General features: G+C 43.9%; 1 protein-coding gene across 4 annotated transcripts in view; it reads right to left on the reverse strand.

The window, feature by feature from the left end:
- Positions 1 to 10,886: 10,886 nt before the first annotated feature.
- LOC109881208 (neural cell adhesion molecule L1.1) overlaps positions 10,887 to 25,051 on the reverse strand; it is a 117,490-nt gene continuing 103,325 nt past the window's right edge. For 3 of the 4 annotated variants that reach the window (XM_031794918.1, XM_031794920.1, XM_031794917.1), the window contains 4 exons: positions 16,319 to 16,450; positions 16,127 to 16,199; positions 13,357 to 13,368; positions 10,887 to 13,259 (listed from right to left, as the gene is read on the reverse strand). In XM_031794918.1, coding sequence (XP_031650778.1) covers positions 12,998 to 13,259; positions 13,357 to 13,368; positions 16,127 to 16,199; positions 16,319 to 16,450 — 479 coding nt within the window. In that variant the 3' untranslated portion in view covers positions 10,887 to 12,997. The remainder of the gene's footprint in view (positions 13,260 to 13,356; positions 13,369 to 16,126; positions 16,200 to 16,318; positions 16,451 to 25,051) is intronic. The other variant, XM_031794919.1, reaches the window with a different exon arrangement.

Genomic DNA, 25,051 nt, shown 5'->3' on the forward strand with positions numbered 1-25,051 from the left:
TAATCTGGCAACCACATCCGAACCGCAGAGAAGACTCACAAAAACATAATAGAAAAGGAGAGATGAACGAGAATCATCATTCAGCGCGCTGAAGAACGCATCGGCCAGGTCACAAAACATGGCCGACCTCAATCAAGATGCAGAGACACGTGATTGTGGATGCTAGTCCAGTGAGGCTAGGGGCTATCTTGAGTCAGAAGCAAAAAGATGGTTCACACAGGCCAGTGTACTATGCTAGCCGTAGTCTGGGCGTGCAATAAGTTGCATGTTTTCTCTATGGCAAAGCCTTTGCAATGGTAATTGATCACAAGCCTTTAGAGAATATTTATTCTTCAAAATCCCAACAAACAGCGAGGATCGAGAGATGGGCACTAGAAATTAATCTATACACTACGGGGACGACCACATCTACTATGTAGCCAAACAGCATCTCTACACTACGGGGACGACCACATCTACTATGTAGCCAAACAGCATCTCTACACTACGGGGACGACTACATCTACTAGGTAGCCAATCAGCATCTCTACACTACGGGGACGACTACATCTACTATGTAGCCAAACAGCATCTCTACACTACGGGGACGACTACATCTACTATGTAGCCAATCAGCATCTCTACACTACGGGGACGACTACATCTACTATGTAGCCAAACAGCATCTCTACACTACGGGGACGACCACATCTACTATGTAGCCAAACAGCATCTCTACACTACGGGGACGACTACATCTACTATGTAGCCAAACAGCATCTCTACACTACATCTACTATGTAGCCAAACAGCATCTCTACACTACGGGGACGACCACATCTACTATGTAGCCAAACAGCATCTCTACACTACGGGGACGACTACATCTACTATGTAGCCAAACAGCATCTCTACACTACGGGGACGACCACATCTACTATGTAGCCAAACAGCATCTCTACACTACGGGGACGACCACATCTACTATGTAGCCAAACAGCATCTCTACACTACGGGGACGACTACATCTACTAGGTAGCCAATCAGCATCTCTACACTACGGGGACGACTACATCTACTATGTAGCCAAACAGCATCTCTACACTACGGGGACGACTACATCTACTATGTAGCCAATCAGCATCTCTACACTACGGGGACGACTACATCTACTATGTAGCCAAACAGCATCTCTACACTACGGGGACGACCACATCTACTATGTAGCCAAACAGCATCTCTACACTACGGGGACGACTACATCTACTATGTAGCCAAACAGCATCTCTACACTACATCTACTATGTAGCCAAACAGCATCTCTACACTACGGGGACGACCACATCTACTATGTAGCCAAACAGCATCTCTACACTACGGGGACGACTACATCTACTATGTAGCCAAACAGCATCTCTACACTACATCTACTATGTAGCCAAACAGCATCTCTACACTACGGGGACGACCACATCTACTATGTAGCCAAACAGCATCTCTACACTACGGGGACGACTACATCTACTATGTAGCCAAACAGCATCTCTACACTACGGGGACGACTACATCTACTATGTAGAGAAACAGCATCTCTACACTACGGGGACGACTACATCTACTATGTAGCCAAACAGCATCTCTACACTACGGGGACGACTACATCTACTATGTAGCCAAACAGCATCTCTACACTACGGGGACGACTACATCTACTATGTAGCCAAACAGCATCTCTACACTACGGGGACGACTACATCTACTATGTAGCCAAACAGCATCTCTACACTACAACTACTACGTAGCCAAATAGCACCTTCTACACTTCGGGGATGACTACATCTACTATGTAGCCAAACCGCATCTCTACACTACGGGGACGACTACATCTACTATGTAGCCAAACAGCATCTCTACACTACGGGGACGACTACATCTACTACGTAGCCAAACAGCATCTCTACACTACGGGGACGACTACATCTACTATGTAGCCAAACAGCATCTCTACACTATGGGGACGACTACATCTACTATGTAGCCAAACAGCATCTCTACACTACATCTACTATGTAGCCAAACAGCATCTCTACACTACGGGGACGACTACATCTACTATGTAGCCAAACAGCATCTCTACACTACGGGGACGACTCCATCTACTATGTAGCCAAACAGCATCTCTACACTACGGGGACGACTACATCTACTATGTAGAGAAACAGCATCTCTACACTACGGGGACGACTACATCTACTATGTAGAGAAACAGCATCTCTACACTACGGGGACGACTACATCTACTATGTAGCCAAACAGCATCTCTACACTACGGGGACGACTACATCTACTATGTAGCCAAACAGCATCTCTACACTACGGGGACGACTACATCTACTACGTAGCCAAACAGCATCTCTACACTACGGGGACGACTACATCTACTATGTAGCCAAACAGCATCTCTACACTATGGGGACGACTACATCTACTATGTAGCCAAACAGCATCTCTACACTACATCTACTATGTAGCCAAACAGCATCTCTACACTACGGGGACGACTACATCTACTATGTAGCCAAACAGCATCTCTACACTACGGGGACGACTCCATCTACTATGTAGCCAAACAGCATCTCTACACTACGGGGACGACTACATCTACTATGTAGCCAAACAGCATCTCTACACTACGGGGACGACCACATCTACTATGTAGCCAAACAGCATCTCTACACTACGGGGATGACTACATCTACTATGTAGCCAAACAGCATCTCTACACTACGGGGACGACTACATCTACTATGTAGAGAAACAGCATCTCTACACTACGGGGACGACTACATCTACTATGTAGCCAAACAGCATCTCTACACTACATCTACTATGTAGCCAAACAGCATCTCTACACTACGGGGATGACTACATCTACTATGTAGAGAAACAGCATCTCTACACTACGGGGAGGACTACATCTACTATGTAGCCAAACAGCATCTCTACACTACGGGGACGACTACATCTACTATGTAGCCAAACAGCATCTCTACACACCGAGGTCGACCACATCTACTATGTAGCCAAACAGCATCTCTACACTACGGGGACGACTACATCTACTATGTAGCCAAACATCATCTCTACACTACGGGGCGACTACATCTACTATGTAGCCAAACAGCATCTCTACACACCGAGGACGACCACATCTACTATGCATGCATGCATGCTCTTCAACCGATCGCTGCCTGCATCTGCACGCCCGCCTAGCATCCCTAGTCTGAATGATTCTGACTTAAAATATGTGGACAACTACAAATACCAAGGTGTCTGGCTAGACTGTAAACTCTCCTTCCAGACTTATATCCAAAATTAAATCTAGAATCGGCTTCCTATTTCGCAACAAAGCCTTCTTCACTCACGCTGCCAAACATACCCTCGTAAAACTGACCATCCTACCGATCCTCGACTTCGGCAATGTATTTTACAAAATAGCCTCCAATACTCTACTCAGCAAACTGGATGCAGTCTATCACAGTGCCATCCGTTTTGTCACCAAAGCCCCATGTGCCACCCACCACTGCGACCTGCATGCTCTCGTCGGCTGGCCCTCGCTACATATTCGTCGCCAGACCCACTGGCTCCAAGTCATCTATAAGTCTTTGCTAGGTAAAGCTCAGCCTTATCTCAGCTCAATGGTCACCATAACAACACCCATTCGTAGCACACGCTCCAGCAGGTATAGCTCACTGGTCACCCCCAAAGCGAACACCCACTTTGACCCCCTTTCCTTCCAGTTCTCTGCTGCCAATGACTGGAATGAATGGTGAACCAGGCAAGGCAGTCATGAGAAAAACCGAGGCTACTGAGTCTGCCGATAAGAATATGGTGATTGACAGAGTCGAAAGCCTTGGCCAGGTCGATGAAGATGGCTGCACAGTACTGTCTTTTATCAAAAATCAATAATTTTGCTCTTTATAGCCATCTTAAATATAAAACCTTATTTGTTCATCAAAAATGTTGAATAACTCACCACAGGTTAATACCACTCCACTATGTCTCCCTGTCATGGCTTTTGTGCCATCAGTACAGATACCATCACATCTTGACCAACAAAGTTCATTAGATGTCACAAAGCTGTCTTGTACTTTAACCTCTCTTGGGTAGGGGGCAGTATTTTGACGTCCGGATGAAAAGCGTGCCCAAAGTAAACAGCCTGTTACTCAGACCCAGAAGCTAGGATATGCATATAATTGGTAGATTTCTATAGAAAACACTCTAAAACTAAGTCTCTAAAACTGTTAAAATTATGTCTGTAAGTATAACAGAACATAATTCAGCCTTACTTTATTTTCCATGGCTATCACTTTAATTATAAGTCCTCCCAGGTTTCTGTTCCTAGGGCTTCCACTAGATGTCAAGTCTTTAGAGTTTCAGATGGTTTTTGAAAAATGAGCTAGAAATTGTAGTTTTTCTAGGTGGCTCCCATTTTGGCTGTAGTGTTTCCAAGCGCGTGGAAGAGAGCGCGTTCTTTTGTATTTTTCTCTGGTAAAGACAATAACGAGTCTCCGTCTTAAATTAGGGTACCTAAGGTTTGATTATAAACGTTGTTTAACTTGTTTGGAAAAGTTTATTAGTAACGTTTGGGATTCCTTTTGTATGCATTTTGATGGAGGGAAACTGGGTGGATTATTGACTGAAGCGCGCCGGCTAAACTGAGTTTTTATGGATATAAAGTAGGACAAAAGGACCATTTGTGATGTAACTGGGACATTTTGGAGTGCCAACAGAAGAAGATCAAAGGTAAGGCATTTCTTATATTGCTATTTCAGACTTTCGTGTCGCACCTGCCTGGTTGAAATATGTTTTTCATGTGTTTGTATGTGTGGTGCTGTCCTCAGATAATCGCATGGTTTGCTTTCGCCGTAAAGCCTTTTGAAATCTGACACAGCGGCTGGATTAACAAGAAGTTAAGCTTTATTTTGATGTATTACACTTGTGTTTTTATGAAAGTTAAATATTTATAATTCTGTAGTTTGAATTTCGCGCACTGCAATTTCACCGGATGTTGGCCAGGTGGGACGCTAAGGTGTTGTAGTGGAGCAGGTTGAGAGCTTCAAGTTCCTTGGTTTACACATCACCAACAAACTAACATGGTCCAACATGGCCCAGCCCAGTACATCACCAGGGCTTCCTGCCGTCCAGGACCTCAATACCAGGCGGTGTCAGAGGAAAGCCCTACAAGTTGTCAAAGACTCCATCCACCCCAGTCATAGACTGTTCTCTCTGCTACCGCATGGCAAGTGGTACCGGAGCGCAAAGTCTAGGTCCAAGAGGCTTCTAAATAGCATCTACCCCCAAGCCAAAAGACTACTGAACAATCAAATATATATATGCAAAAGTCACTTTAATAAGTCTACCCATATGTACATATTACCTCGACTAACCGGTACCCCCTGTATATAGCCTCCACATTGACTCTGTACCGGTACCCCCTGTATATAGCCTCCACATTGACTCTGTACCGGTACCCCCTGTATATAGCCTCCACATTGACTCTGTACCGGTACCCCCTGTATATAGCCTCCACATTGACTCTGTACCGGTACCCCCTGTATATAGCCTCCACATTGACTCTGTACCGGTACCCCCTGTATATAGCCTCCACATTGACTCTGTACTGGTACCCCCTGTATATAGCCTCCACATTGACTCTGTACTGGTACCCCCTGTATATAGCCTCCACATTGACTCTGTACTGGTACCCCCTGTATATAGCCTCCACATTGACTCTGTACTGGTACCCCCTGTATATAGCCTCCACATTGACTCTGTACCAGTACCCCCTGTATATAGCCTCCACATTGACTCTGTACCGGTACCCCCTGTATATAGCCTCCACATTGACTCTGTACCGGTACCCCCTGTATATAGCCTCCACATTGACTCTGTACCGGTACCCCCTGTATATAGCCTCCACATTGACTCTGTACCGGTACCCCCTGTATATAGCCTCCACATTGACTCTGTACTGGTACCCCCTGTATATAGCCTCCACATTGACTCTGTACCGGTACCCCCTGTATATAGCCTCCACATTGACTCTGTACTGGTACCCCCTGTATATAGCCTCCACATTGACTCTGTACCGGTACCCCCTGTATATAGCCTCCACATTGACTCTGTACCGGTACCTCCTGTATATAGCCTCCACATTGACTCTGTACCGGTACCCCCTGTATATAGCCTCCACATTGACTCTGTACTGGTACCCCCTGTATATAGCCTCCACATTGACTCTGTACTGGTACCCCCTGTATATAGCCTCCACATTAACTCTGTACCGGTACCCCCTGTATATAGCCTCCACATTGACTCTGTACCGGTACCTCCTGTATATAGCCTCCACATTGACTCTGTACCGGTACCCCCTGTATATAGTCTCCACATTGACTCTGTATATAGCCTCCACATTGACTCTGTACCGGTACCCCCTGTATATAGCCTCCACATTGACTCTGTACCGGAACCCCCTGTATAAAGCCTCCACATTGACTCTGTACCAATACCCCCTGTATATAGCCTCCACATTGACTCTGTATATAGCCTCCACATTGACTCTGTACCGGTACCCCCTGTATATAGCCTCCACATTGACTCTGTACCGGAACCCCCTGTATAAAGCCTCCACATTGACTCTGTACCAATACCCCCTGTATATAGCCTCCACATTGACTCTGTACCGGTACCCCCTCTATATAGCCTCCACATTGACTCTGTACCGGAACCCCCTGTATAAAGCCTCCACATTGACTCTGTACCAATACCCCCTGTATATAGCCTCCACATTGACTCTGTATATAGCCTCCACATTGACTCTGTACCGGTACCCCCTGTATAAAGCCTCCACATTGACTCTGTACCAATACCCCCTGTATAAAGCCTCCACATTGACTCTGTACCAATACCCCCTGTATATAGCCTCCACATTGACTCTGTACCAATACCCCCTGTATATAGTCTCGCTATTATTATTTTACTGTTGCTCTTTAATTATTTGTTACTTTTATTTCTTATTTTTGGGGGTATTTTTCTTAAAGGTGCATTGTTGGTTAATTAAGGGCTTGTAATTTAGCATTCCACTGTAAGGACTACACCTGTTGTATTCAGCATTCCACTGTAAGGACTACACCTGTTGTATTCAGCATTCCACTGTAAGGACTACACCTGTTGTATTCAGCATTCCACTGTAAGGACTACACCTGTTGTATTCAGCATTCCACTGTAAGGACTACACCTGTTGTATTCAGCATTCCACTGTAAGGACTACACCTGTTGTATTCAGCATTCCACTGTAAGGACTACACCTGTTGTATTCAGCATTCCACTAAGGACTACACCTGTTGTATTCAGCATTTCACTGTAAGGACTACACCTGTTGTATTCAGCATTCCACTAAGGACTACACCTGTTGTATTCAGCATTCCACTAAGGACTACACCTGTTGTATTCAGCATTCCACTGTAAGGACTACACCTGTTGTATTCAGCATTCCACTGTAAGGACTACACCTGTTGTATTCAGCATTCCACTGTAAGGACTACACCTGTTGTATTCAGCATTCCACTAAGGACTACACCTGTTGTATTCAGCATTTCACTGTAAGGACTACACCTGTTGTATTCAGCATTCCACTAAGGACTACACCTGTTGTATTCAGCATTCCACTAAGGACTACACCTGTTGTATTCAGCATTCCACTGTAAGGACTACACCTGTTGTATTCAGCATTCCACTGTAAGGACTACACCTGTTGTATTCAGCATTCCACTAAGGACTACACCTGTTGTATTCAGCATTCCACTAAGGACTACACCTGTTGTATTCAGCATTTCACTGTAAGGACTACACCTGTTGTATTCAGCATTCCACTAAGGACTACACCTGTTGTATTCAGCATTCCACTAAGGACTACACCTGTTGTATTCAGCATTCCACTAAGGACTACACCTGTTGTATTCAGCGCATGTCAAATATATATGATTTGATTTGATTGTTGTATTGTCTGGATGTGATGGTCAGTTGCATTGTTGTCTTGTCTGGACCCAAACACCCCCGTACGCACACCCCCGTACGCACACCCACACACCCGTACGCACACCCACACACCCGTACGCATACACACACACCCGTACGCACACCCACACCCCCGTATGCACACCCACACACCCGTACGCACACACACACACGCACACCCACACCCCCGTACGCACACCCACACCCCCGTACACATACACACACACACGCACACCCACACACCCGTACGCACACCCACACCCCCGTACACACACCCACACCCCCGTACGCACACCCACACACCCGTACACACACCCACACCCCCGTACACACACCCACAATAAGTCACAGTGTAGTGGCATCTTGGTTATGCATAGTCCCAGTTTATTAGTAGCTGTGGGGTTAATTAATAAGATACACAACAAGCAGGTACAATATCAGTTGTTTAACCCTCCCCTCTGTGTTCATCCCTCCCTTCCTCCCCCAGTACCTATGTGAGACTTCAGTATTAATGTTGATATTATTATTAATATTAGTCATATACTTATTGGTTATTGTAAAATATTCATATTTAAAGATTTCCCTTTTGTAGTTGTTGTTTTTCTCTGTGTTTATAGTTGTAAAAGAAGGCTGCGACAGACAGACAGACAGACAGACAGACAGACAGACAGACAGACAGACAGACAGACAGACAGGTTCATTTCCAATTGATTTCTAAGAGGATTTTTCAACTCATTACTTCCAAACTGAATTGACCCAGACAGCCTGACAGATATGACACATTAACTTCTTAGTCGGAACTAGGAAACTCCAAAATCTCTTGCATGCTAATTGTTGTACTTGCCATATTCAACAAATTAGCAAGTCGGAAATGTCTAACTTTCCTAGTACCGACTAGCATAGAGCAGAGGCTGGACAAGACCAGAGAGGAGTCTGTAGAGCGTATTGGGTTCATTCCAGTTTGTCTATATTGCAGTCTCTGCTCACAATGTCATTAAAAGTGTTCAACCACATTAATATGACATATCAATCTTCTGAGATGCCCAGGGACACTGCTATACCTGGAACAACACTCCAAACTGGCCTCTGTGCTCTGGGCCAAACAGGTTTCTCTCCTGTTCCTCTTTGCCCTGCCCACTTTTCAAAAGACGTGATGCGTTGAGCTTCTACTCCTGGCGATGATGTAATGATGATGTCATGTTCTTTTAGCGTTGACTGAACTTTGGTTTGCCCTTTTTGTTTTACAGATATGACATTTCTTATCAATGTTAACTAATGAATTGTTACAGATGACATTTCTTATCAATGTTAACTAATGAATTGTTACAGATGACATTTCTTATCAATGTTAACTAATAAATTGTTACAGATGACATTTCTTATCAATGTTAACTAATGAATTGTTACAGGTGACATTTCTTATCAATGTTAACTAATGAATTGTTACAGATGACATTTCTTATCAATGTTAACTAATGAATTGTTACAGATGACATTTCTTATCAATGTTAACTAATGAATTGTTACAGATGACATTTCTTATCAATGTTAACTAATAAATTGTTACAGATCAATAATCTATAGCTGCTGTTTATCTAACATACAGAAACATAAGTTGAAAGATGTTCTAGGATCTAAACACAAGCGTCTGGACTACAAGCCAATACAGAAAGAGTGAAACCATCCAGTTTGTGATGATTATTATCATAGATATGAGGACACACAGGAACAGCAGTCTAACTGAAGAGAGCAGTGGGAGCTACAAAACCAAGTTACATTAAACTAATCACTTTGAAAAAGGATCAATTGAAATGATCAAATAATGATCAGATAGATAACAATCTTCAGCTTCTATTTACATTCAGAGAGTGATACTTCTGATTCTCTCCTCCCTCTTCCTCCCTCTACCTCCCTCTACCTCCCTCTACCTCCCTCTACCTCCCTCTACCTCCCTCTACCTCCCTCTACCTCCTCTGTTCTCTCCATCTCCCTCTACCTCCCTCTACCTCCCTCTACCTCCCTCTACCTCCCTCCATCTCCCTCTACCTCCCTCTACCTCCCTCTACCTCCCTCTACCTCCCTCTACCTCCCTCTACCTCCCTCTACCTCTCTCTACCTCCCTCTACCTCCCTCTACCTCCCTCTACCTCCCTCTACCTCTCTCTACCTCCCTCTACCTCCCTCTACCTCCCTCTACCTCCCTCTACCTCCCTCTACCTCCCTCTACCTCCTCTACCTCCCTCTACCTCCCTCTACCTCCCTCTACCTCCTCTACCTCCCTCTACCTCCCTCTACCTCTCTCTACCTCCCTCTACCTCCCTCTACCTCCCTCTACCTCCCTCTACCTCTCTCTACCTCCCTCTACCTCCCTCTACCTCCCTCTACCTCTCTCCATCTCCCTCTACCTCCCTCTTCTCTCCATCTCCCTCTACCTCCCTCTACCTCCCTCTACCTCCCTCTACCTCCCTCTACCTCCCTCTACCTCCCTCTTCTCTCCATCTCCCTCTACCTCCCTCTACCTCCCTCTACCTCCCTCTACCTCCCTCTACCTCCCTCTACCTCCCTCTTCTCTCCATCTCCCTCTACCTCCCTCTACCTCCCTCTACCTCCCTCTACCTCCCTCTACCTCCCTCTACCTCCCTCTTCTCTCCATCTCCCTCTACCTCCCTCTACCTCCCTCTACCTCCCTCTACCTCCCTCTACCTCCCTCTTCTCTCCATCTCCCTCTACCTCCCTCTACCTCCCTCTACCTCCCTCTACCTCCTCTGTTCTTCCTTCCTCCATTGCCCCCTCCTCCTTCCGCCCAGTAGTAGAAGTTTGCTACAGAGCTTGACTAGTCCATGGATTCCATAGGGGCGGGAGAAGAGAAAGAGAAGAGAAAGAGAGAGAGAGGAGGAGAAGAGAGAGTGTGTGTGTGTGTGTTTTTTTACTATCATTGGGGGGTACATAAGTAATGGTACATAAGTAAAACAAGGAACATTCAGACAAGTGGGAACATTTTGCCGGTCCCCACAAGGAAAAAGGCTATTTTAAGTTTTATGGTTACAATTACAAGTTAGAATTAGGGTTTAAAGGTTAGGGTTAGTATGAGGGTTAGGGTAAGGATTCTCTTCTCTCCATCTCCTCTCCTACCCCTTCTCTCTCAGGGAGGAGAGACGGAGAGATGGAGAGAAGAGGAGGGATGAGGAAAGGAGATGGAGAGAAGGACGGATGGTTGGACTAAGAGTGTCAGGGTTTGGTCGGGCTCTTAGATGTGTGTTTTTTATTAAACTTGTATGTGTTCAGGGAAGCCCAATTTAAATCAGCGTCTCAGTGGTGCCCTGAGAACAAACTATTCAATATGATCATTTAATAAAACAGCAAAAAGCAACAGTTACAGAAACACTACATTACTACAACACAAATACATTATTACAGTCAACCAGAACACTCATCAGTGAGTTCCATCAGCATTCTAAAGAACACACACACTCATCAGTGAGTTCCATCAGCATTCTAAAGAACACACACATCAGTGAGTTCCATCAGCATTCTAAAGAACACTCACACACATCAGTGAGTTCCATCAGCATTCTAAAGAACACTCACACACATCAGTGAGTTCCATCAGCATTCTAAAGAACACTCACGCACATCAGTGAGTTCCATCAGCATTCTAAAGAACACTCACACACATCAGTGAGATCCAACAGCATTCTAAAGAACACTCACACACATCAGTGAGTTCCATCAGCATTCTAAAGAACACTCACACACATCAGTGAGTTCCATCAGCATTCTAAAGAACACTCACACACATCAGTGAGTTCCATCAGCATTCTAAAGAACACTCACACTCATCAGTGAGTTCCATCAGCATTCTAAAGAACACTCACACACATCAGTGAGTTCCATCAGCATTCTAAAGAACACTCACACACATCAGTGAGTTCCAACAGCATTCTAAAGAACACTCACACACATCAGTGAGTTCCATCAGCATTCTAAAGAACACTCACACACATCAGTGAGATCCAACAGCATTCTAAAGAACACTCACACACATCAGTGAGTTCCATCAGCATTCTAAAGAACACTCACACACATCAGTGAGTTCCATCAGCATTCTAAAGAACACTCACACACATCAGTGAGTTCCATCAGCATTCTAAAGAACACTCACACACATCAGTGAGTTCCAACAGCATTCTAAAGAACACTCACACACATCAGTGAGTTCCATCAGCATTCTAAAGAACACTCACACACATCAGTGAGATCCAACAGCATTCTAAAGAACACTCACACATATCAGTGAGTTCCATCAGCATTCTAAAGAACACTCACACACATCAGTGAGTTTCACCGTTGAAACTAAAAGCTGATTGGTTGGTAGAGACACGAGGGACCTTAAGAGTTGACCAGCCCTGTGAGCGGGTTTGGTGCATTGCATTTGACATTTTAAGAGAAGTGTTGGATGCTTTATCAACAAAAAGGGAGTAATGAAGTGTTCTATGAGATTTTATTGAGGTTCAGCAGACCTTCTGATAAAGGACGCAGTGGTGAGGATTAAACCTGTTACCTGTGATAAAGCGAAGTGCGCTATGGTACACTGCGTCAAAGGGTTTTGGAGTAGTGGCTGCTGCATTCTGAGTGTGTGTATTACTGTGTTACCAGATGTGTGTACTACCCTGTGTGTATTACCGTGTCTGTAAACGTGGAGTAGAGAAGGCAAGCTGATCTGTAAATGACTTCTCTGTACCCCCATGGAATGTACTGGACTTGTGTATGTCTAGCAGGCAGGCAGGCAGTGGTGTCAGGAATGATGTGTCTTCATGCAGGCAGTCTGATGGCAGTAGTGTCAGGAATGATGTGTCTTCATGCAGGCAGTCTGATGGCAGTAGTGTCAGGAATGAGAGGTCTTCATGCAGGCGGTCTGATGGTGTGTGTGTCTGTTCTATTTAACTGGTCCTGTCCAGTATTCCGGCGAAGGAGGGGCCTATCGGAGGAGGCGGTGGGTCTAGATTGACAGGGGAGGCGGGGCCAGAGCTCTCATTTCCTGTAGGGGCGGGCCCTCTGCCACTGTATTGACCAATGAAAGAGCCGTCCTCGTTGAACTGGATGTCGACGCTGTCTCCGTATTCGGCAAGGGAGTCGTCACTCCCCAGTTTACTCTCCACACACAGAGATGGCTGACTGACTGACCGCTTCTCATCACCATCACTATGGAGACAGAGGAAACAGTTACAGAGAAATAGCTACATATGAACACCATGTTAAAACAAAATAGAATGAAGAGAGAGAAAGAAAAAGCTCTCACCTTTCCAGAGATCTGCAGAAACGGAGCAGCATGGGGTAGAGAGGGAGGTTAGAGGTCAGGGGTTAGAGGTCAGGGGTTAGGGGTTAGAGATCAGGGGTTAGAGGTCAGAGGTTAGAGGTCAGAGTTTAGAGGTCAGAGTTATTGGAGAATAAAAATACTTGTTTTGTGTGTGTATTGTGTAAATATGCGTATGTGTTGCATAAATATGTGTGTGTGCTGTGTAAATATGTGTGTGTGTGTTGTGTAAAGATGTGTGTGTGTGTTGTGTAAAGATGTGTGTGTGTGTTGTGTAAAGATGTGTGTGTGTGTTGTGTAAGATGTGTGTGTGTGTGTGTTGTGTAAAGATGTGTATTCGTGTTGTGTAAAGATGTGTATTCGTGTTGTGTAAAGATGTGTGTGTGTGTGTTGTGTAAAGATGTGTGTGTGTGTTGTGTAAAGATGTGTGTGTGTGTTGTGTAAAGATGTGTGTGTGTGTTGTGTAAAGATGTGTGTTGTGTAAAGATGTGTGTTGTGTAAAGATGTGTGCTGTGTAAAGATGTGTGCTGTGTAAAGATGTGTGCTGTGTAAAGATGTGTGTTGTGTAAAGATGTGTGCTGTGTAAAGATGTGTGTGTTGTGTAAAGATGTGTGTGCTGTGTAAAGATGTGTGTGCTGTGTAAAGATGTGTGTGCTGTGTAAAGATGTGTGTGCTGTGTAAAGATGTGTGTGCTATGTAAAGATGTGTGTTTGCTGTGTAAAGATGTGTGTTTGCTGTGTAAAGATGTGTGTTTGTTGTGTAAATATGTGTGTGTGCTGTGTAAAGATGTGTGTGTGCTGTGTAAATATGTGTGTGTGTGTGTTTTGTAAATATGTGTGTGTGTTGTGTAAAGATGTGTGTGTGCTGTGTAAAGATGTGAAGTAAAACCCTTGAATTCACTCTCCCAGAAGCGTCGTTGGTGAGTAAAACCCTTGAATTCACTCTCCCAGAAGCGTCGTTGGTGAGTAAAACCCTTGAATTCACTCTCCCAGAAGCGTGTGTAAAGATGTGTGTGTGTTGTGTAAAGATGTGTGTGTGCAAAGATGTGTGTGTGTTGTATAAAGATGTGTGTGTGTGCTGTGTAAAGATGTGTGTGTGTGCTGTGTAAAGATGTGTGTTGTGTAAAGATGTGTGTGTGCGTAAAATATGTGTGTGTGCTGTGTAAAGATGTGTGTGTGCTGTGTAAAGATGTGTGTTTGCTGTGTAAAGATGTGTGTTTGCTGTGTAAATATGTGTGTTTGCTGTGTAAATATGTGTGTGTGTTGTGTAAAGATGTGTGTGTGTGTTGTGTAAAGATGTGTGTGTTGTGTAAATATGTGTGTGTGCTGTGCAAAGATGTGTGTTGTGCAAAGATGTGTGTTGTGTAAATATGTGTGTGTGCTGTGTAAATATGTGTGTGTGCTGTGTAAATACATGTGTGTGCTGTGTAAAGATGTGTGTGCTGTGTAAAGATGTGTGTGTTGTGTAAAGATGTGTGTGTTGTTTAAAGATGTGTGTGTTGTGTAAAGATGTGTGTGTGCTGTGTAAATATGTGTGTGTGTTTTGTAAATATGTGTGTGTGTTGTGTAAATATGTGTGTTGTGTAAATATGTGTGTGTGCTGTGTAAAGATGTGTGTGTGCTGTGTAAAGATGTGAAGAAAAACCCTTGAATTCACTCTCCCAGAAGCGTCTCTGGTGAGTAAAACCCTTGAATTCACTCTCCCAGAAGCGTCTCTGGTGAGTAAAACCATTGAAATCACTTTCCCAGAAGCGTCGCTGGTGAGTAAAACCCTTGAATTCACTCTCCCAGAAGCGTCTCTGGTGAGTAAAACCCTTGAATTCACTCTCCCAGAAGTGTCTCTGGTGAGTAAAACCCTTGAATTCACTCTCCCAGAAGCGTCTCTGGTGAGTAGCCTTCTTCAGTGTGTAGGTACAAATCTTTTACATCACCCCTTGCTACTGTTGCTGAGCCCATCAAGGCCTTGATCAGTGGTATACCCCACCAACATTAGACCACTATACAGCAAGCCCTAAAATTGTTGTAATAAGTAAATCAAATCAATGATGAGAATATTCAGATTAACTGCTACCCAACATGGAGGCGTAGCAGGAAGATCAGGGTACCATGAATCAAGAGGTTGTGAGTTCAAATCCCAGGTGAGAATAATTATTACTGTAAAAATGAACATGCACTATATAATCATGTTTGTCAAACACCGTATGTTAAAAGCACAGTGTGTGAGTCTCCTTGACAACAGACAAAGAACAATGAGTGGATCAGTGGTTCACCAAGGAGGGCCTTGATTGGCTCAGCAACAGAAGCAGGGCCTTGATTGGCTCAGCAACAGAAGCAGGGGCTTGATTGGCTCAGCAACAGTAACAAGGCATAATGTGTAATGAAAACATTTCTTTGGGACCATCAGTTGATGTCCTGACAACTGATACAGAAATGTTCCTGCAAAGTTCCCATGAAACCTGTCTAGAACTTTCAAATAGGATATTCTGAGAACATGGCAACCACATTCTGGGTTCTGTCTAAGGGAATTTTCCTAAGTAATGACAAAACATGCTAAACAGGTTCTCAGGAGGTTTTTGATAACATACATAGAATGTTCCCCTAACTAACAGAAAACTGGACCCTCAAACATCTGGAGAACATTACAGGGAACTTCACAAAAAAGTTCTCTCTCCCTAGACTTCTTAGCTGTGTTGTGTAAAGATGTGTGTGTGTGTGCTGTGTAAAGATGTGTGTGTGTGGGGTTAGATATGACAAACCTGTACTCTCCAAACGTCTCGTCTTTGATTGGCCGAGCCTCGGAGTCCATCTGACTCTCTTCCTTGTCTTTCACTGGAGGAGAGATACAGGTGAGTGCTCAGCTCGAACAAACGCAGCCTGCAAGTCAAGTTAGTGTGAAAACGTACAGTAGACGGAGGGACAGACAGACACATCCCAGAGGGGAAAGTTACCTGCGTACTTGCCCCCTTTACTCCTCTTGATGAAACAGAGAACCAGAAGCAGCAACAACAGCAACACTACAGCACTGATCAGCCCTATGAACCAGCCTTGAGTAGCAAAATCACCTTCCACACCACGTAGCTCTGGGGAGACAGACACAGAGAGAGTGAGAGAGACAGACACGGAGACAAGTGAGTGCAAGAGAGAGAGAGAAAGAGAGAGAGACAGAGACCAGACCTCTTTATTAATTAACTCTACCCTGCTACCACGAAAAGACTTCCACCCTGCTACCATACAGTGGGTAAACGCCAGTAGTTCTTGTGACTTTGTCTCAAAACCAAATGTTTACCTGGCCCACCGCTCCAACATGGAATTTAACAGCCTTCACGACCAGGTCCACCTACACGAGGCAGCAGTGCCCACCATCGCCCTCAACCACTGCCCCAAAACCTCACACAGGAGCAACAGATCAACAGACACCCCACCCAGACCATCTCCCAGACCTTTGGGACCCCCCCCTCCCGGACCTACACATAGAGAACCCACGCAGAGAAGAGCTACATCCCAGACTACAGAACCACCAGCCATATCCACACCCCCACCCCAACTTTAATGAAGACTGCTTCTCCATCCTGGAGGGGAAATCAAATAATTTCCAGGCCCAGGGACATGTCTGTGGCGACCTAATTGCCTGAACTGGACAAGAATCTGACGCCCTCAGCCCACAGGGGGACAAACACCTGCCTGCAGGTGACAGCATTTCCTCCCCCATATTCCCCCATAGGCACAACTATGACAACATCACCAACAAAAACGGATCACACTCCTGCAGCTCTGTCGCACACTGGGTATTGTCATGACGTGGCCCTTTCTGGGTACAGATCGTGACTTCCCACTCTGTCCTACACACAGGTTCTGCTATCTCAGGTTGTAAATTCCTGGCAGAGACTCTCTCCCCCTGGCGGAGACTCTCTCCCCTTGACCATGCAGAAAGAGAGGCACAGAGAGAACAAAGGATTTCACATGGCAAACTCCTAAATCCCCAAAATGGGAATATGAAACAACATGTCCACTTGTGAGAAGGTGGGAATGGTCCGTGGATACTTAAGGGATGGGTATGATGAGTGTGTTTCATTTGGTTTTATTTGGTGACCTCAGAGGTCTGTGTACATTTCTCAATTATGGGGTTTGCATCTAATTCTTGTATAAAATAAATGAGTAAAGATGAAGCTATTTGTGAAATGATGTGATGTTAAACCTTTAATGTGAGAGAATTGTATTCCCTTTAAAGTTTAACTAAGTCATTGGCACTTCCCCGTGAGTACAGACATGATCAGGCGTCATAGAACCGCCTTTTCTATTGTTAAGAATAAAAACCCCTTGAGGAAATCCTCTTTAGACCACGAGTACCTCGGTGTTAGCTGAGGTGGCACAGGTTTGAGTTCAGACTAAGCAAACCCATGGCGTGAGAGAATAGTTATTGAATTCCTACCCATACCACATGGAGCATTGGCTACACGGCTGGAAATGGTTAAACTCCGAGACTATCAATCCCTACAGAATAAGAGCAAATCTTAGATACTAATTTCTAGTCTGCAGCTAGAAATGATGTAAACCTGGGATGCGATTACCGACAACCACCGAAACATCTATTCTATGAGATCATTTCTGAATGGTACTCTGAAGTATCCATTCTAACCACGAAATGCTTTAATCGAAATGCTTTAATGCAATTATTCCCAAATGAGTGAGCGTTCATGTGCAAAGGATTAGCCTTTCAATTAATATATTTATAGTAGTACTGTGTGTAGTGATCCCTCTGGTCTTTCCCGCCTATTCTCAGTCCACACCCACTTCCCTTTGTCCACAAAGCCGTCATATTGGCTTAGCCAATAGGGAACCTTCCCTATCATTAGTTAGTAACAGATCTACTGTTTGTTTGCTTATGCATTTCTGTGTTTATTTAGTTAGTTAGCAAATAAATGATTAAGCCAATTGGTGTATGGATGATTTACAGTAAAGCCTGGGTTCGTGCAGATAACTAACAATTTACGTTTGGAATGAGACTAACGTGAGGTAAAATAAAGAATAAGTCATTAATCAGAAGACTAATTGATCAGATATTAAAATATCTGAAAGTTATATTAGGAAAATTATAACTTTGTAATCTGAAGTCTTTCCGTGGTGCCCCAACTTCTTAGTTAATTACATTTACATGATTAGTTTAATCACATAATAATAATTACAGAGAATTGATTTGATAAAAATAACAGTCTTCACTTTTAATGATGCCAAAGCACGACATATTATGGCGCCCCGTGTGAGGAATCTAAGATAGAATTGGACTTTGCTGTTGAACTATATATACATATATATATATCAATTGTGCAAACAGAAGTGGTGCGAATAGAGAAAGATATTGGTTGTGTGTTTCCATTTGAACAAGCTATTTGGAAGCGCCTCCGAATGTGTGTCGATAGCGTCAGAGCAATGACTTGTAAATTCCAGATTTAGTCCGTTAGGCCAAACAGTACAATTTCGATCGGTCAATATTAATTTCTAGAACAAGGGCATAGAGCCAGTAAGGTTAGAAATTAGAGGATAGTTTTGTGACCGAGCCGAAGTTATCTGTCCGCCTACCGCGCTAAGCCAGTGTGGGTAGGCCACAGGCATATCTGTTTTTATGGGCCGTGCGCTCCGGTAATATAATGCTAGTAAAATAGTATGCCAAATGGGTTAATGTGAGATGTCACTAGTAAACCCCCTTTCCATGGTGAAGGGGACCCTATTTTGTGCTTGAAAGTGAGATTTCTGTACAAATAGGATTAGCTTAGCACTAGATGCTACAGCTAACAAAGGGTAAACAGCATTTTCTTTTTCCTGTGTCACGTTGAAATTCCTCCTCCATGCGCCAAGGAAGTCCCGCCCTTTGTACTTCCGTGGATTTCAGCTTTCTGCCATCAGTGACACCCTGGTGGTGAAGATTCGCCAGTACATTTTCTTCAAAAATAATTGGGTGACACCCAAACGTGGATCACGTTCAATAAGTGAGTACTTAGGATATTCAGCCATCACTGTATTGAATATCGATGTCTCATTCAATTGAACTAACAAGTGAAATTGCCTGATTTACCTTTAAAGTGGACTTTTTAAATAATATCCAAATTGATTGGTTTTCTACAATGTGACAATTTAAACTTTTCACATGAACCTAGATTGACAAGTGTCAGGTTAATTTAAAGTTTAATTCCCAAATAGCCTATACAGGTTTGATTTATCATTCAAATTGATCAATCAGTAAAATTAGCTTTTGCAAAGCACATTCAGTAAACCCCAGTACTGATGGAAGTGAACCTAATGGTGAATGTAACATTTAAACTACAGGTTACTTTTATGATAATCCAGACAATCTCAATTGCTTGGATATAATAGTCTCATTCAATTGAATAAGTTAAATTGTCGAACATACCTTTCTAGGTTCTTCCAATTAAATGAGACATTTTAAACTTTGCAATAGTAACCTAGATGAACCAACTTCCCAGGCTAAGTAAAGTTTAAGTCCCAGTTAGCCTATCCAGGTATGATTAATCATTATAATTTTTGCAAATTCATCACATCCAACTCCCACATTACTGGTAACAGTACTGGTGGTGCATTAACTTCTATAAATAGATTTCAATCGTCTTTGCAGCTTCCAACATATTCCACAACCAAACTTTGGAAAATTAGGAAAAACATTTCTCCTTTCAAATGTTTTAATAATGTGCAAGCTATCAGAGGGGGTAGTCCCCACTTGCCCCCGCTAATTAGTGAACCTCCACCCATAAATGGATTGATCTCTGACCTCAGCAGCGATACCAACCATAATTATTCGATTAGCAAAAGAACAGCAGAAATTGTGAACAACACTCTCAAAAATCAACCATCGGGTGCAGGCCTCGTAAAGGTTCTCTCCAGTCTAGCTCTGATGTCTTGCCGTCTGAGATTGGCATCTGTCCAATACCACAGTGCACAGCTGAAGCACGAGCAGGTAATGGTAGACATAAAGGGACAGGTGGTGAGAACCGGGAAACCAATGACAAATGCAGATAAGGGAAAAATTCTGCTACGGATCTGCGTTTGACGAAGAACAAGCACAAACTCTTCAACAAAATCTTCTTCTACAGGAACAAAATCGTATGCTGCAGGAACAACTCAATTTAGCCTAACTAAATACGATGATGTCCATGCCAAACTAGATAAATCTGACAGGTTATCTACAAACAGACTGAAAGGAGCAAGTGCAACACTCACGTGTCCAAAATCAGTACTCTAAGTGCTGAAGTGGACTCTGCAAAGCAGCAGAATACCACCCTTAGGTACCATCTGGAGGAAGTCCAGAATGGTCACGGCGTGACTACCAATCCAAGCAACCGGAGCCCTGTACTCACAAGAGTAAAGAAGATAGGTTTCAGATTTTTCCGCCGAAGTCGGTCCCTCTCTTTTTTCAGGCGGCGTTCGGCGGTCGACGTCACCGGCTTTCTAGCCACCGCCGATCCACTTTTCATTTTCCATTTGTTCTGTCTTTGTCTTACACACTTGGCTTCACTCAACCAATTACTTGTTTATTATTTAACCCTCTGTTTATCATGTTGTGTTTGAGTGATTGTTTATTGTAATTTGGTCCATCTTTGTGGGCTCGTGATGTTACATTGTACATTTGTCTTTTTGAGTAAAAAACGTTGATTGCTCATATCTGCTGTCCTGCGCCTGACTCTACACCAGCTACACACAGGACCCTTACAGCCTCCCTCATGTGTCTCTCAGTCTTCTCCTCTTGGCCATTTGGCACTGAGTAATATGGCGCCTCATGGCCAACAAAGCCAAAGCTTGGCTTCTCCTCTTGGACCTCCGGCCCCAACTTCCCCACAGGATGAAGCTGACCCTCCGCCCGCTTGGCACAGAATACCTTGACAAACTCGTCAAGAATTTGCCCACCTTTGACCCCGTTCCTAGTCAGCCAAACGATACTGAGACGTTCCTACCTGACATAGAGGACGCATTGGATGGCTACCCGAACGCTAGGGGTTCTGAAGCAAACATAAAATAGACACGTGACGAGGTTCAGTGGTTCTGCGACACGCAAACACGATAGCTCACTGGCTAACACCATCAAACAAGCTCGGAACGAACACCCACAAGCTTACTATCATAGGCTTCATTCAGCTTACTTTGGCCTACTCACTGAAACAGGAATGGAAGAGCTGATACCATTCAAACAAATGTTTCTGTCGAACATTACCTACTTGCGCCCTGCAGCCCACGTTGGCTTGCCTATCTTACTACTCAGAGAGCTTTCAAGCACAGCTTTTGAGGCATCAAAAGTTCGGAACGCTAAGAGCCCTGACCACTTGGTTTTGAAGTTTGACCAGGAGCGGAACCCCTTTCCCAGACAGGTTAGCCAAGCCCACTCAAAATCTGAAAAGTCGATCTGCTTTCACCTTGAACAGAAATGGCACATCATGTCATTGCGAACGATCACTCCACTTCATGGGGAATGTCCACTAAACACTAATCTAAACGCCCATACCTGGAAACAGTCCTGGATGACTGCTTAACTAGTAGAGCGTGAATTGATTTGGGCACGGCAATATCACTCATCTCTCAAACATTTTTTGATGATCTAAAAAGGGCTTTGAAGCCAACTTGGTTGGTTAAAAGTGGAACGATGCAACACTACACTTCGAGGGGTCACTCAGACTACCTCACCATACACATTGAGAGTCATGCTGAAACTACATTTCCAGGACGTATCGCTCGTTCACCCTGTGTATGTTACCAGCCTCGAAACTGTACCCCTGCTACTCGGAGCAGACTTGATGGATCAGTTACTCCCATTGATGGATTGGAAAACCAACTAGGTATGGTCACAGGCCATAGTGCCTTCTCCACTGACCACACTGTCTTCCCCTCACGCTAGCTGCGAGGGGCATCTGTCGAAAGCACCCCTTGGGAAAAAGACGTTTAGAAACCTCTTGTTGCAGAATCCGATCCAAATAGATATCACGATATCTCGACACACATGCCATCAGCAAACCTGATTGACCATTCTTTTCATGATTTCAAGCCAGCTGTTTCATGTGACTTCCCTCCTCCTTGCAGTCGTGCAATACGGTAGTTGAGATTTACTACCCTTTGGACACTTCCGCAAGCACTGCTTCCGCTTTGTGGAGCTTAGTGTCACCGCTTACAATGACACTAATGGAGCAAGATGGACAGATTTGCCGAAGGGAGGGCCTTGTAAACAATATGTTTGAATAGCAATGGTCGAGAGTGTTAGTACCGTGAGTAGGACAGGCAATGTGTTGATAGAATTTTGGCAGCCAAGTCCTGAAATTTGCTTTGTTAAAATCCCCAGCTTCAGGATTTGTGGTTTCCAGCATAAAGTCCAGGTGAAGTTCTTTGAGGTCCATCAAGGTTTCGGTTTGAGATGGGATGTAAACAGCCGTGGTGATGACAGAGAATTCTCTTGGGAGATCATTTTTATATTTGCCCTTTAACTAGACAATTCAGTTAAGAACAAATGTTTATTTCCAATGACGGCCTAGGAACAGTGGGTTAACTGCCTTGTTCAGGGTCAGAACGACAGATTTTGTACCTTGGCAACCCGGAGATTTGATCTTGCAACCTTTTGGTTGCTAGTCCAACGCTCTAACCACTCGGCTACGCTGCCGCCCCATAATATGCTCTGCATTTAATTGTGAGGTATTCTTGGTCGGATAAACAAAATGACTTGAGTTCCTGTATGTTCCTAGATTTACACCATGAGTCGTTAATCATGAAACACACCCTCCACCCTTCTACTTCCCAGAGAGATATTTATTTGTTTCCGTGAAACAAAGTATGTTACAGGCCCCGATGTCTCTCTGGAAATAATTCCTTGCTCTAAGCTCATCAACTTTGTTATCCAAAGGCAAGTAATATACTCGGAAGCGGTGGGTGGTGTGCATGCCTCCTAAGTCGAACCAGAGTGCATCTCCTCCGCTGGCGATGTTTTGGGTTGGCCTTTGTAATAAGTTAAATTGCTCTGGGGAGAGTGAACACAGGATCTGGTCCAGGGAAGACGTATTCCTGGTCGTAATGCTGGTAGTGCTGGTGAGTTACCACAGCTCTAATATCCAATAGTTCTTCCTGGCTGTATGTAATAACACAAAGCATTTCCTGAGATGATAATATAAAAAATTGTACATAAAAAAACAAAATACTGCAAAGTTTTCTAGTCGCGATCTCCGCCATCTTCCCTCCATCTGTATATCAACCAATTGGCGAGGGAACTAGAACAGTCTGCAGCACACGGCCTCACCCTTCTAGAATCTGAAGTCAAATGTCGACTGTTTGCTGATGATCTGGTGCTTCTGTCCCCAACCAAGGAGGGCCTACAGCAGCACGTAGATCATCTGCACAGATTCTGTCAGACCTGGGCCCTGACAGTAAATCGCAGTAAGACTAAAATAAGGGTGTTCCAAAAAGGTCCAGTTGCCAGGACTACAAATACAAATTCCATCTAGACACTGTTGCCCTAGAGCACACAAAAAACAATACATACCTCGGCCTAAACATCAGCGCCACAAGTAACTCCCACAATGCTGTGAACGATCTGAGAGTCAAGCTAAGAAGGGCCTTCAATGTCATCAAAAGGAACATAAAATTTGACATACCAATTATGATCTGGCAAAAAAAACTTGAATCTGTTATAGAACCCAATGGTTGTGAGGTTATCTACTGGGTGAAATTCCACAGTGTGCCATCACAGCAGCAAGATTTGTGACCTGTTGCCACGAGAAAAGGGCAACCAGTGAAGAACAAACACCATTGTAAATACAACCCATATTTATGCTTATTTATTTTATATTGTGTCCTTTAGCCATTTGTACATTGTTAGAACACTGTATATATATATAATATGACATTTGTAATGTCTTTACTGTTTTGAAACTTCTGTATGTGTAATGTTTACTGTTCATTTTTGTTGTTTTTCACTTTATATATTCACTTTGTATGTTGTCTACCTCACTTGCTTTGGCAATGTTAACACATGTTTCCCATGCCAATAAAGCCCTTGAATTGAATTGAATTGAATTGATAGAGATAGAGAGAGAGAGAGAGAGAGAGAGAGATAGAGATAGAGAGAGAGATAGAGAGATAGAGAGGGAGAGAGAGAGAGATAGACAGAGAGAGAGAGAGAGAGAGAGAGAGAGAGAGAGAGAGAGAGAGGGAGAGAGATAGAGAGAGAGAGAGAGGGAGAGAGATAGACAGAGAGATAGAGATAGAGAGAGATAGACAGAGAGAGAGAGAGAGAGAGAGAGAGAGAGAGAGAGAGAGAGAGAGAGAGAGAGAGAGAGAGAGAGAGAGAGAGAGAGAGAGAGATAGACAGAGAGAGAGAGAGAGAGAGAGAGAGAGAGAGAGAGAGAGAGAGAGAGATAGAGAGCGGGGCGAAAAGCAAGAGCGAGATCAGACAACATGAGAACATTGAAAGATGAGAGGTTGTGAAGTAGGTTCGATTCCCACTGATGTGACATACTGAAATGAATCCACACCGTGTTTTACACCGTGTTTGAAGTTATGGCATACATAACTAAATGGCATACAGTATATGATTAAATATACATATATGTGTGTGTACGCCAGTATTTGTTTGTGTGAGCGAGTGTGTGTGATTGTGTGTGTGTGATTGTGTGTGTGTGATTGTGTGTGTGTGTGATTGT

Source organism: Oncorhynchus kisutch, linkage group LG17 (genome assembly GCF_002021735.2).
Source record: "Oncorhynchus kisutch isolate 150728-3 linkage group LG17, Okis_V2, whole genome shotgun sequence".
Lineage (NCBI taxonomy): Eukaryota > Metazoa > Chordata > Actinopteri > Salmoniformes > Salmonidae > Oncorhynchus > Oncorhynchus kisutch.